At 42.0% G+C, this 14139-nt stretch overlaps 2 protein-coding genes across 6 annotated transcripts; both read right to left on the bottom strand.

Moving 5' to 3' along the window:
- Positions 1 to 1382: 1382 nt before the first annotated feature.
- On the bottom strand, positions 1383 to 9257 carry traf3ip2a (TRAF3 interacting protein 2a). 5 transcript variants are annotated; one of them, XM_034150756.1, is made up of 11 exons: positions 9197 to 9213; positions 8959 to 8987; positions 8695 to 8746; positions 8166 to 8609; positions 5064 to 5211; positions 4796 to 4980; positions 4516 to 4604; positions 4367 to 4435; positions 4178 to 4282; positions 2865 to 2939; positions 1383 to 1600 (listed from the first exon to the last, which is right to left on the bottom strand). In XM_034150756.1, exons 3-11 carry the CDS (start codon positions 8708 to 8710, stop codon positions 1454 to 1456), a joined length of 1278 nt encoding a protein of 425 aa, XP_034006647.1. In that variant the 5' UTR covers positions 8711 to 8746; positions 8959 to 8987; positions 9197 to 9213; the 3' UTR covers positions 1383 to 1453. The 5 variants fall into 5 exon arrangements, with proteins under 5 accessions (XP_034006647.1, XP_034006645.1, XP_034006644.1 ...); XM_034150754.1 differs by lacking the exon at positions 8959 to 8987 and having other exon boundaries at positions 9197 to 9257; XM_034150753.1 differs by lacking the exon at positions 9197 to 9213 and having other exon boundaries at positions 8959 to 9182.
- An 817-nt stretch (positions 9258 to 10074) lies between these two features.
- LOC117498570 (probable G-protein coupled receptor 139) lies at positions 10075 to 12539 on the bottom strand. Its single transcript, XM_034150752.1, has 2 exons — positions 12238 to 12539; positions 10075 to 11144 (listed from the first exon to the last, which is right to left on the bottom strand). Exons 1-2 carry the CDS (start codon positions 12368 to 12370, stop codon positions 10138 to 10140), a joined length of 1140 nt encoding a protein of 379 aa, XP_034006643.1. The 5' UTR covers positions 12371 to 12539; the 3' UTR covers positions 10075 to 10137.
- Between the last annotated feature and the right edge of the window lie 1600 nt (positions 12540 to 14139).

The following is a 14139-nucleotide window of genomic DNA, read 5'->3' as shown; positions in this document are numbered from 1 at the left end:
CCTGCAGGGGCTGATAAGAGCCTGGATATCACCAGGGGCTCGAGAGAGACGAGAGAGAGAGAGAGAGTGAGAAGAGAGAGAGAGAGAGAGAGAGAGCGAGCACGAGCGCGAGCAGAGAGGAGAGAGGATGAGAGAGAGTAGATAGAGAGAGAGAGGAGAAGATGAGACGAGAGAGAGAGGAGGAGAAGAGCGAGAGAGAGAGAGAGAGAGAGAGAGAGAGAGAGAGAGAGAGAGAGAGAGAGAGAGGGCGATCTCTCTCTCTCTCTCTCTCTCTCTCTCTCTCTCTCTCTCTCTCTCTCTCCTCTCTCTCTCTCTCTCTCTCTCTCTCTTCCTCTCTCTCTCTCTCTCTCTCTCTCTCTCTCTCTCTCTCTCTCTCTCACACACTCACACACACACATACACATACACATACACATACACACTGATGAGGTGTAGGGTGAAGGCCGGAATAGTTGCTATGATCATGCTCTGATCTTTTGTGGCTCAGGATGGTCTTCCACCAATCAAAAGGTCGGTGGTTTGATCCCAAGTCCCTGCAGTCAATATGTTGAAGTGTCCTTGGGTAAGAAACTGAACATGAAATTGCTTCCAATGGCTGACGGTTTGTGAGTATAGTCTCCATGAGCAGGTGCAGCCCCTGTCTCTGTATGAATGTGTGTGTTCTGACTTGTATATCTAAAGTGCTTTAAAGTTATACATGCAGTCCATTTAACATTTATAACCATTGTCAACATTATTATTGTCAGTCATATACTCAGACTATTTAGTTAAAACATGACATTTATTATGTTATTATTTAGGGCGTGCTGCCCCCTTCTGGTCAATCCGAGGCTCTACCAACACACACATACACCCACACCGGACTCGTTTTTTTCTCAAATGTCACATCAAAGAAGAACATTGAGTGGTATTCAGTGTGATTTTAAATATTGTTCACATTTTAGATCAACATAACAAAGAGTAAAGCTGTATCTGAAAATGAAAGGAAACAACTAATCTGCTGACAAACTAGCAGTCCTCATGGAGGCATATTCCAAGTTTCAAGGCTTTTATTGTCATGTGTAGTTATGACAATGAAAATCTTAGTTCACAGGCTCCTCCAACAGTGCAACACAATAAAACAGATAAGATAGTACAAGTAAATAAAATAGAATATAATGGAAACAGAATATGATAGAAACTGTGCAGAATAGTCTTTATACAGTAATTGGAATATTGATATATATGATGTGAGTTGCAAACAGATGAATGTTATGTATGTTCTTTCAAAGTTCAGGTGTTGGCCTGTGGGATGAAACTGTCCCTGAGTCTGGTGGTTTTAGTCCTGATGCTACGGTACCGCCTGCCAGACGGCAGCAGACAGAACAGTATGAAACAAAATGTGGCTTTGCCAAAAGGAACCATTTATTTAAATTGTTTATTTTCCACATTTGCATGTCCTTGTCAGTTTTTCTCAGAGGGGCCGAACAGTGAGGGTGAGGTCAGCCCCCCGCTGTGGGATGATGTAGCGCTCCTCCCTGAGCAGGCGCAGCAGCAGGTCCTGTGTGTCCTGAGGCCAGCGGTAGATCCTGGTGCTCTGCAGCCAGCTGGGGACATGTCCCTGTCACACAAACACAGAGACACAAACACACAGACACACAGACACACACAAACACAGAGACACAAACACACAGACACACAGTCACACATAGACACAAACACACAGTCACACAGACACACACAAACACAGAGACACAAACACACAGACACACAGTCACACATAGACACAAACACACAGTCACACAGACACACACAAACACAGAGACACAAACACACAGACACACAGTCACACATAGACACAAACACACAGTCACACAGACACACACAAACACAAACACACAGTCACACAGACACACATAGACACAAACACACAGACACACACAAACACAAACACACAGTCACACAGACACACACAAACACAGAGACACAAACACACAGACACACAGTCACACATAGACACAAACACACAGTCACGCAGACACACACAAACACAAACACACAGTCACACAGACACACAAACACACAGTCACACAGTCACACACAAACACATAGACACAAACACACAGTCACACAGACACACATACACACAGACACACAGACACATAAACACACAGTCACACAGTCACACAGACACACAGTCACACAGACACACAGACACATAAACACACAGTCACACAGTCACACAGACACACAGACACACAGAGACACAAACACACAGACACATAAACACACAGTCACAGTCACACAGACACACAAACACACAAACACACAGTCACACAGACACATAAACACACAGACACACAGACACATAAACACACAGTCACACAGTCACACAGACACACAGACACACAGACACATAAACACACAGTCACACAGACACACAAACACACAGTCACACAGACACACAGTCACACAGACACACAGACACATAAACACACAGTCACAGTCACACAGACACACAAACACACAGTCACACAGTCACACAGACACACAGACACACAGTCACACAGACACACAGTCACACAGACACACAGACACACAGTCACACAGACACACAGACACATAAACACACAGTCACACAGACACACAGACACACAGTCACACAGACACACAGTCAGCGCTCAATCTCAAAGGCTATGAAATAACATTTGAGAAGTTCATCAATGTATCCAAAATACAACATGGGTCTTCGCCATAGCGGCTGTGCTCTTTCAGAGACTTGCATTTTCAAAATGACACCATGCTCCATGCTCAAATCGTTTTTTCTTTCTGTAATTTGGGTTAACCGTACTGTCATGTTCTGGCTGTTTATTGCTTGTACTTACCTTTGTTGCATTAGGGAACAAAACAGGAACCAGTCTGAAGTTCAGGCAGCCTTGTTGGATGAACTCATTCTGGATCTGTGCCAACAGGAACACATGCTTATAGTTCTCCATACACTTATACAAGTGATATTTTGACATGTTTACTGTAGGTTGAATTGAATTGGAGCGAGCAATCCACTGCAGGTTGGATTTCATTTTAAATGTTCCATGTAGTCTGAAAAGGAAATGAATACTGGAGAGATTTCTCAACTCAAATTTGGGTGAACTCATTTGTTGCATTACTTTACAATAATGAAAGAAAAATGAATACCAATAACACTGTGGGACAATGAAATACCCTTACTTTAAGTCGCAGGAGGATGCTAACAAGCGACTGAATGAGACATCTTGTCGAACGTTAGCCACCTTTAGCCAAGCGGAGGGTGATATCCTCATTTATTTTAATTTTATTTAATAGTTTATTCAGCAGGGACAATGCACAGTAATGAACACTTAAAACATTCAAATGTGTCAAGCGTAATAGTGCCAGATTTAGCTTTAAGCTCATTTCCATCCTCGGAAATTTAAGAAAATTACATTTTACAAACATAGCAAAAACAAAATACATGTTATGCAAAAGGTGCAAAAGAGCAAGAGCAGCATACACAAGTATTTATTTATTTTGCAAGTTGAATTTAATAGTATTGGATACTTTCTTAATGTGTTTCTTAAAAGTCAAGTTTGAGTCCAGTATGACTCCAAGATACTTGAAGTGGGAGACTAGTTCTAATTCTGCTCCGTTTAAAAACACGTTGGATCCTTTGATTTTGACTGGTCGTTTACTGAACATCATGCATACTGTTTTTTTTACGTTTAACTGTAAACAAATGTTGTTCAGCCAGTGTTGAACCTTGTCCAAAGCATTGGAGAGACAGGATGTGATTATTTCAGTGTTTTCCCCGTGTACAGTGTACGCAGTAAGAAGTAACGGTACGCAGATGGGTAAAAATCAGAAGTCCCGGTACTGCGTACCGGTGAGTACCGGCCCAAGTCAAGCACTGGAAAACAGTAATGGTCCAAGAATGGAACCTTGTGGAACCCCAACAGGGTTCACAAGGTAGGGGGATTTGGCACCGTTGACCAAAACACACTGTTTTCTGTTCGATAAGTAAGACTTAAACCAATGTATTGAATCTGCCGAAAAATAATGTCAGCTTTTTACTTCTTGCTGTTGCTTTTACACTTCAAAAATCATGAAGTGGTGTTTATATGTGGAGATTATCAGTCAACAAAACCACTGTGTGGTTGACAGCTGTCTTTATAGGAGTCCTCACCTGGTTGTGGATGTACTTGGTGTGCAGGCCGTGCTCGTCGTCCCCATCTCCCTCCACGTCCTCCTTATACTTGGGACTGATGACCACGATGATGAGCACTGATTTCTGTAATGATACATCTCACTGTCAGCTTTTACTGAAGACAGCATTACAATTTGGATTCATACTCTGCTCAATGGAAAGACTTACGTCATTCAAAAATCTGTCCATCCATTTGGTGATGTCCATTCTTCGGATTGGATTGTCAAAGATATCAATCTGTAGACAACAGGCAGAATTTGAATGTTTGAATAAAAAATCAGTGGGATCAAAGGTGTGGGAGACATGGTATAACTTACTGCTGGTTTGAACCCTTGATCTGTCAGAAATGTGGTGAAAGGTATGATTTCTCTGGCAGTGTCCACTGAATATGTGATGAAAACATTCCCTGTCAACAAGAAGTCAGCGAAACATTCTTATCTTTGGGTATTAGTCCACTGCTGGCAAGTAACTTGCAAATGTTGGGCAATTTGTACAATTAGCATTAGTCACATTAATTAGTAGTAATTATCCTAAGAAGACAATAGCTTAAAAATGGCTTGGCCGATTCAGAAAGGACCATGTACATATGTGACTTACTGCACTCCTCAGGCAGGCTGATGGTCCTCCTCATCTCCTGGGTGGCTGGCCCTGGATCAGGCTGGAGGGAGCGATGCACACTGACCTCACGCATCACATCCCAGGCAGGGGCTGCACGCTGAGCCACAGATCCATGGGGGGGGCTTGGATCATCTTTAAGTTGTAGTCTATTATGGGGGTAATTCCTGTGGAGGAGTTCATTACGTCTGTGAAGCATCATATGAATCAATGTTACAAAGATCAGATCATTATGACAAACAGGCCATACCTTGACTGTTGGGGGTGTTGAGGCTCCCCGCATGGATCTGCTGGGTAATCATACTTATAAAGATGATCATTGTTAGTATGATGGTGCAGTTGTGCTGGAGGGCAGCATGCACGCTGTCTGCCATGACGCCACAGACATTGGTTTTGGCCTGCAGAGAGATATAAAGGAGCTGACATTAAACAGCAGTGAGGTCATGAGGTCACAATGAGAAGCCAAATGATTCCTCACAGGGTCAGCAGAAACATACTAAATCCATCACAGATGTAGTGATTACTGCATATAAACAAATGAGCTCATTTTAGCTTGTAAAAGTATTTTTCTCAACATTTTAAACACTGATTTAAATGGCATATTTAGGTTTGTACTGCAGGCTGTAGTCTCATAATATTCAACAATATTCAATTACTGTGATATATATCTTCATAAAATCCCAACATGACTGCACTGAAGAAACTGAAACGTTTACTTTAATTAAATGTATTATGTCATCAAATTTCACATAACTATTCGGTTAGTTGAAAGCAGTGGCGTCGCCTGGCCTGGGCATCCGGGGCTTTAGCCCCGAATGTTTTTTCTGTAGCCCCGGACAATTCTCCCTCAATAATATAATACATTAACCGTGCTTTACGTGAACCTCATCATGACACAAGAGAGGACGGCAGCACTGTAATTTCCCGTGTTCAGTGAATGCAACAGAGGCATGACACCAGACCAATCAGAGAGTTGCATGGAAATAAACGTGTGCTTGTGTCATTCAAGCTCGGCTCTGTGTGTGTGTGGCAATTAGTGATGGGAATTCCGGCTCTTCTTGGTGAGCCGGATCATTTGGCTCGGCTCACCAAGAAGAGCCGGCTCTTTCGGCTCCCAAACGGCTCTTCAGTTTACCACATATTATACCTTTTATAATTCAATCAAATGTAACCCTTTTTTGACTAATGATTTATATGTGTACACATATCACTTAAATTATTCAATACATCCTTTGTACTGAAGTATTCAAAAGTAAAAATTACATGTTTAATATCAATTATTTGCTGTGGCCAATTGTTTTCATTGCATTTACAGACCCTTGTATCTCTCTGATACCACCCAATGAATGCACAGACTTGCTTGTCGCTACACAAAGCAGATAGCAACACCTATAAAAACTTAAGCATAGACATTTAAAAAAAGGGCTACTGTATCGACATTTTAAAATTATATTTAAAGAAAGGGCCCTGACAAAACAGCAGGGCTCTATTTCAGTATTAACTATAGAAAAAAAGACAGCAACAGCTGACATCAAATCTTTGCTGAGCCCAAGGATAATCATAAATAAATAACATAGTGAAAATAAATATATTGCAATGCTCAGTACAGCAGCATCCAACCGTCTCTAATCATAAAAAAACATAATAAAAATAAGTGTATTGCAATGCTCAAAACAGCAGCATCCAACAGTCTTTAATCCTTGGATATTACATGTCACTGCATGCATGCACGGAGCAGCTGTAGCGCGGAGATCATCATATCATTCTGTCTTGTATTACTTAACAAAAAATAACAAAAACAAAAAAACGGCTCGTTCGCGGGCGCGAGCCGGCTCCCGTCGTTCACTTAAAAGAGCCGGATCTTTGAGCCGGCTCGTTCGCGACCGACACATCACTAGTGGCAATAGCGCATTTAGTGTGATAGAGAGAGAGAGAGGGAGAGAGGGGGAGGGAGGGACCGGTGCCAGCATGGACCGTGTTGTTAGCATCTGGTTAGCTAGCTGCACTAACGGACATAAGGAGCTGTTTGTTCCACAACAAGCTGGAGGAGAGTCCTCTCCTCTCAGACTGAGAGACTCAGGTGAGCTAAAGGACTCTCTGAGTGTTTAGATAGTTAACTTTAGTCTAAGTTATCTCAGTGGGTCTCAAACGGTTTGGTCACAAATTATTCAAAAGGTAATTTCCGCGGCACACCTTCATATGATCATTATAGTTATTAAAAATAAGAGAATAAAGGAAAAACAGTTATGAAATACTATATGGCAGTAAAACAAGAATAGAGTTTAAAAGGGGAGTGATTAGTAAAATATCCATAAAGAAAAAGTACATCTGTTTACAGTTCTGCTTCATATGGGTGTTGAGAGAGGTATCCATAGATCTCTTCATTTTGCTCTCAAAGTGCACCAGATTGATGCATTTAACTTCAATATTTAAAAAAAAATCTTCCCCGGGGAGCATCCCCCCGGACCCCCCTAGAGGAGGTGAGCCCCCCACTCATAAAAAATACCACTTTACCCCTGCCTATATGCCGTGAGCTGATTATCGATCCTTCATTGTAACAGTCGCGGGTGTACTGTGTGTGTGCGTGTGGGGAGTGTTGCAGTAGAAAATTCCACTGTAGTGCCGCCGCCACTGTGGGCTAAGCCCCGAATGTTTTCAGGTCCAGGCGACGCCCCTGGTTGAAAGCAAAAGCTTTATAACAACTTCATATTATTGCTTTCAACTAACTAACCTAGTACAGTTATGTAATTTCTTTTGACATAATACATTTAAATAAAGTAAATGTTTCAGTTTTTCAGGTATAATGACCATTATTTCTAATGTACCATGGGACTCAAAATCTCCATTTATAAGGATTGTTTCTCTTTGTATTTATTGAGATACACCATACTTTTATTAATATTATTAGTATCTTCATCATTATAATTATTATGTTCCTACTTGTTTATTTGTGATTCTCACTTTAAAACTCACATTCTTTTCTTTTTTGACATATCGTTGCATCAAATATTCATCAACAGCAACTTGTCATACCAAGCCAAGCAAAGCTGCCTCGCTCATGAGTTCCCTCTTTCTTTACCCTGATTCAGGCTGTGCACATCCTGTTGTTACTGCACCCATACTAACACAGTACAATTGAATTAAACCCAATTTGTGATGTTTACAATAACATTTAAGAAAAAATGCAGGAATGATGCATAATCCATAGACCTTGAACACTACTTTTTATCATCAAATATGTGACCTCATCAAACATGTCGTCCACAGAAACATCTTATAAATCTGGTTTCATCTTATAAATCTCAGGACCACTGACAGTAACAGAATGTAAAATGTTCCATGTGTCACTGACCAGGGTGTGGTGGAGGGACGTAGTCGGTGAAGTTATCTCCAGACCTGAGTGTGAGGGGGGGTTCCAAGCGTTCATCCTCCACAGAGTAATGCTGGGGCCAGTCTGAATTACCCACAAAGCCTCTGGGGTGGTTAAGCAAGTCCCGCCCATACAGTGGAGACTGCTCTCTGAGGCCATGCAGCCTAACATCTGCATGGTGGGGAGGCATTAGATGAAGGGGGGGCTCTGCTCTGGGTTGAAGCTGCAGCTGTTTCTCAGGGAGTCTCCATGGGCCCTCAGTGTGTGCCGCCCCCCCCACCTGCTCATGGCTGGCTTGTATCTGAGACCTTGTGATCACTGTATGTCCACTGCACTGTCTGCAGGGGGGGGGGCAGGCCAACTCCAGACTGGAGGGTGTCATTCTCTCGTCCATCTCTACAGGAACACTCTGGTGAGGGCAGCCCCCTGACAACAAGAGGCAACAGAAAAACCTGTTCACACTTCCCAGCAGACTGTGCATACTGCTGACTCATCACGTTTGGTTTCCTACCTTTCAAACAGTCCATTGATCCAACAGTGTGATGCCTCTGCTGAAGTGAACACTAAGAGAACAGTACAGGACATGAATAGAGCAGGACAGGTTAAAGACACAGACTGCACAGCTGGCACGTAAACAAATGAAGTCTCAACTGAGGGATTCAAAGTCCATTTTACAGTCACGATCAAGTCAAAACCGAAAATATAAGTTGTATGTATGTGCAGGGTGAATAGACAAATATAAACATGAGTACATAACATATATACAAGTACAAACCGCATTCTCACATTCTTGGTTCCTCCTCACTGAATAGGTGTGACACATTACACGTAACTTTAGAGGAGCGTCAGAGTTTAACACATTCGCTGCAAACTAGTACAAAGGTCAACATCACAGAACTAAAGGTATGCTAGGTATGGCTTCTTAGATTACAAATCAAAACAATTTGTGAAGTTTTAGTATGTTTTCCATTATAAATGTACATACAGAGAATAAAGTGTACTCCTACGCCTACCTTTCCTTAGAGCTGCTTCTCTCACCCACAGCACAGACCTGTTCTGAAGCAAACAGGAAGTATTCCCACTATGCAAAGCAGGGAAGTGTCGTGACCCATTTATGCAAATAATGTGGGGCATTAAGACTGCAACCGCCTGATGGGTTCTTCAGCAAGGTGAGCCTCCTGTGGCTATTCAGCTTTCACTCCTTCTATTTGATCCAACCCTTAGTAAAGAGCACATGTAAGTCTTGAAGTAGTACATTACAATGTGTCAACAAATAAACAGTTGACTTGACAGGCACATGAATAGCACTGCAGCTATGCTAATATTTCCTTTGGAACCGTTTCATAAGATGTGACTGTTTGTGATGAGCGAACATTTTGAGGTTTCAAAGCAGATGTCCTTTTACAACTACCTATGACCTGGACCACTCCGAACCTACTATCACCTACAGACTAACCCTATGGCCACTTATTCACATACATTGTTACAATAGTTCATCCACATTCATCATTAGTTTATTTCATATGTTTGACAAGACAAATCTACTGTGAGGTGGTGGTTAGTGTTTCATGCTAATGTTATAATGCTAACATACTCAAAATGTCAATACAAACATCCCGATGTTTAGCAGGTCAAATGTTTACCATGTTTGCTAGCATTTATTAACACTCAATACAAAGTACAGCTGAGGCTGATGGGACGATCAATAGTAGAAAAGGTATTTAATCACATACCATCACTTTTCAGTATTAGTATCATCACAGCTTTGGTGGGGATAGCTTAACATCGAAAGGTCATCATACATTTAGTTGGAATCCCTGAACAATTCTGGTAAGTGGGCTTTTATGTGAGATCTTTTTGTCAAATTTATATTTAAAAAGTCAAGAAGGAACATTAATGTTTAATGGATTACATTTTTGAAAGTCTTATTCTTGTCCAATCTTCCAGATGGGTTCTACTCCGTCAGTTTGAGATTGGTCAGCACCACAGTCACAGGGTCAGCGGATCGCAAGGCCTTATGATTGGCCACAGAGAAGACCCTCATGGTGGTGTGGGTGAGAACAGAGCCCAGCTCACGGGCCTTCACCTTACAGGTGGCCACTTGGAGCAGCTCCCGGCGGAAGCGGCGGCTCACCATGCAGTAGAGCAGGAAGTTGGTGGTGGAGTTAAGGTTCTGCAGCATGTTGGCCAGGTCTCCGGCCACATTGATGGGGATGTTGTAATCGTTCCTGTTGAAGTTCTCATTGTTGTACTTGGTCCTCAGGATGCAGTATGTGACAAAGCGGGGCAGGCTGAGGACGACAAAGGTGACGGAGACGGTGCCCAGGAGCAGGATGGTCCTCCTCAACATGCCCCTGGTGCTCCGCCCACGCATCACACGACGCTCCTCCTTGGTGAAGAGGTTGCTGGCGCGGCACAGATGGTAGCCGATGAGGTAGTTAAAGATGATGACCAACACGATGGGGATTCCCCCTGAGAGGAAGGTAGTTATCCACACTATATACGTAGAGTAGGCCTCGTCGCGGTAGCGACACCGGGGCAGTGTCACATTGTGTCCGTCCACAGTAATGTTGACAGGTGAGACAATGTTGATCCAGCCCAGCGGCACAGACACAACATGGGACACCAGGACGATCGCCACACATGTGAGTTTAGTGACGTGGGCCTGGGAGAAGTGCTGCTTGGCCGCTGTGCCAACAACAAGGTAGCGCTCGATGGTGAACACCACCACGATCCAGGAGGAGCTGTAGAGGGATCCATATTGCAGCACTGCCAGGATGGAACACCAGGGATTGGAGTTCCAGAAGGGCTGCAGCAGCCAGAAGGTGAGGGTCAGGTCTACAAGGATCACCCACACCAGGTAGAAGGTGTCCATGATGGCCAGGCAGCTCAGATAAATGATGGCCGTGTCTGACATCCCGCACTTACGGAAGCAGATCATGTAGAATGTGAAGAGGTTTGCTGGGAGACACAAAGATTATTATATTTTCCTGGCTGGTCCAACTTTTAAGTTACAACCAATTTATGCTTAATAATTCAGTAATAATCAATGTTGGTGCATATTGGGGTTTGTCAGAACTTTTATCCTGGTTCAGCTAACATTTTTCTAAAAACTCAGAAGCTGTCAAATATATGTGTTGTAGCATGCTGGTACACCATACACCCATGTCGCCAATATTTTGAGGTCATATTTTGAGCCTATATTTCTAAGTTTGACATGTATCATATTATAAAATGTGTAACTTTTTCTGCATGTTTATTTTGTAACCCTTTCCCCCTTATTCCAGTCTTTGAGCTAAGCTAGGCTGCACATTCCCTAGGCCTACCTGTATTTGAACACACAGAAGTGAACCTTATCTGTTGAATGCCAATGTGTATCCCAAATCACAGGACTATTCTTTAACAGACTGTAGATATTGCAGTTATGTTAGTAACCAGAGGTGGGAGGTGTACTTAAATAAAGTACCAGAGTGTAGGAATACTCTGTTACAGTAAAAGTACTGCATTCAAAATGTTACTCAAGTAAAAGTAGAAAAGTATTATCATCAAAATATAGTGAAAGTAGCAACAGTAAAAGTAGTCATTGTGCAGATTGGTCCATTTCAGAATAATATATATGATATGTTTTATAATGATTGATCATGAAAGTGTTCTCAAAGCTGGTAAAGGTGCAGCTAGTTTGAATGACTTTGTATACTGCAGGGTAGCTTGTGGATTTACTCCAGGTGGAACTAAAGTCTGATTCAACACTTGATTATATTTCACATCATTCATCCACATCTGTGAAGTACATGTACATAAAGTACACGATTTAAGTGTGAAGTAGCAAAACATATAAATACTCAAGGAAAGTACAAAAACTCCAAATGGAGTAAATACTTAGTTACTTGTCATCACTGTTAGTCACTTATAGAATAAGATGTGGATGCTGTGAGGGCAGTGGGTCAAACTGCCTGGTTACTGCCTGGTTACTGCCTGCAGGACACAGTGAGCTAAAGTGATTGGTTCAATGTAATACTGTCACTTGTGCCTGGAACAAGAAGAAGATAGAGACCTGGGATGCCCACGACGCAGAGCAGAGGGTAGTAGACCCTCTGGACGGTGACGAGCACGGTGGCGCCGGCCCCCTCCATGCTGCATTCAGCGCCGCTCAATAGCTCACATAATAATACCTGCAATAAAGCCATTAGAGAGGTGAGGACAAACACTGTTGAAGCAGATCACAGCTGTTACCTCTTTAGAACATTGAGCCATTAAGCTTTTAGAAGGTTATTATGAACTACTTGGAGACACTTTGGTGAAAGTATCACCAAAATGACTACATTTAAAAAGTCAAGACAGTATTCAAAAACATTACAGATGAAAATGATTTTTTAATGTTCACTGAAAAAACTGAAATGTATGTGAAATGTAGTGTATATGTGAAATCTGTTAACATAATACATTTCATTAAAGTCAACGTTATTTCAGTGTGGATATTTATTTTGTATTTTATTTACTAATGGTTGTAAATCAGAGGTCATCGAACCAACTGTTTAGCCGCTTTGTTTGTACAACTAATGTGTCATCACTTTCAGAGCGTTTTTGTTCAACTATGTTTAAGCTAGAACTTGATTTAGCTCCAAAGTGAAAGTGAGACATCCAGCTGACTAATGATGGCTGATCTGAAGAGATGGAGACATGTCCGGTGAAACACAATAACACTAAACTGATGTATGTTATCTAGAGATCACACAGAAGTCCTAGAGCTCTCTGGACAATGGATGTTTTATTGAAGCCTTCACCCTTCCACAGTGCATTATCAATCATCTGGATTATTAATGCAGATGAATAATGTTCATCTGGGTAGTCAATACTACAATAGTTGAAATAAAACCTACCTGCTCTCTATAGATCCTCCGAGCTGTTCTCTATAGGTGACACACAGGAGTGACTTCCTCAAAGTGATAGAGCTGGTGATGTCTGGAGACCACGAGAGCGTCCATAATGTGAGGAGGGAAGGCTTCAGGAGGAGGGAGCGAACTCACTGGTTTTCAATAGGATGCAAATAAACTCAAGGCAATAACTGATGGCACACAAGACAACGCACAAGTATTAATATGTATCATATTGTGTTTTTATGAATAGAAATTCAACTTGTGATTTGTTTCCAAATCATCCGTTTGAATAGCAAGCTTGATCAATCATTTCTCAAGGACACAGAATGCATGTCTTTTTCCACTGCAACAAAAACAAAGTTATAGGATAAATAAATATTTCTAGAAAGATACAAATGTTTGCGTTATGGAAGAAAAAGATAGTCCAGAGTGCCTGTAATGATGTAAATACTACAATCTTCTGACAGCAAGTGCCTCTGACCCCGCCGGCTCACATCATGTCACTGGGTTACGGTATTTTCTTTTTTAAATTGCCAAGACATTTGTGCAACTCCAGTACACCTGAAGGATCAACTAGGGTGGGCCTGTCTGATGGGATACCAGGGGCTGATCGTGTGCCCCTGGTATCACCATAGGAACTGTATCCAACAGGAACATCGGCACAATAAAGTAGACACATTGTCACCTGCTTCTGGAGGAGGGGACCATACATATCTAAAAACAAATGTCAAGGCTAGATGTGAAATAGTTGCTTTATCTTGACATTCACAGTCACTGATGTCCTCTGGGAAACATTCTGTATCAAATGGATCTGCCACCCACAAAAGGAACATCACCTTTAATATACTAGTTTCAGCAATCAGATTTGTTTTGAAATGAAAAATACTAATGATGTCAAAATGCATTGACAGAAAGGAGCCTTAACCAGGGTGTAGGATTGTGAAGGACCAGGGTAGGCAAACAGGCGTGCAGGTAAAGGTGTGTTACGACTGAATAAACGGGTTTGAACTCAAATGCACGACTCACACAGGTTTTAACAAAAAAGGTTTATTCAAACCAAAGCTCTACTACAGAGGTCA

This window comes from Trematomus bernacchii, unplaced genomic scaffold (assembly GCF_902827165.1).
Source record: "Trematomus bernacchii unplaced genomic scaffold, fTreBer1.1, whole genome shotgun sequence".
NCBI classification, from domain to species: domain Eukaryota; kingdom Metazoa; phylum Chordata; class Actinopteri; order Perciformes; family Nototheniidae; genus Trematomus; species Trematomus bernacchii.
The sequence above is the reverse complement of the archived record's forward strand: the minus strand, read 5'-3'. Positions and strand labels throughout refer to the sequence as shown.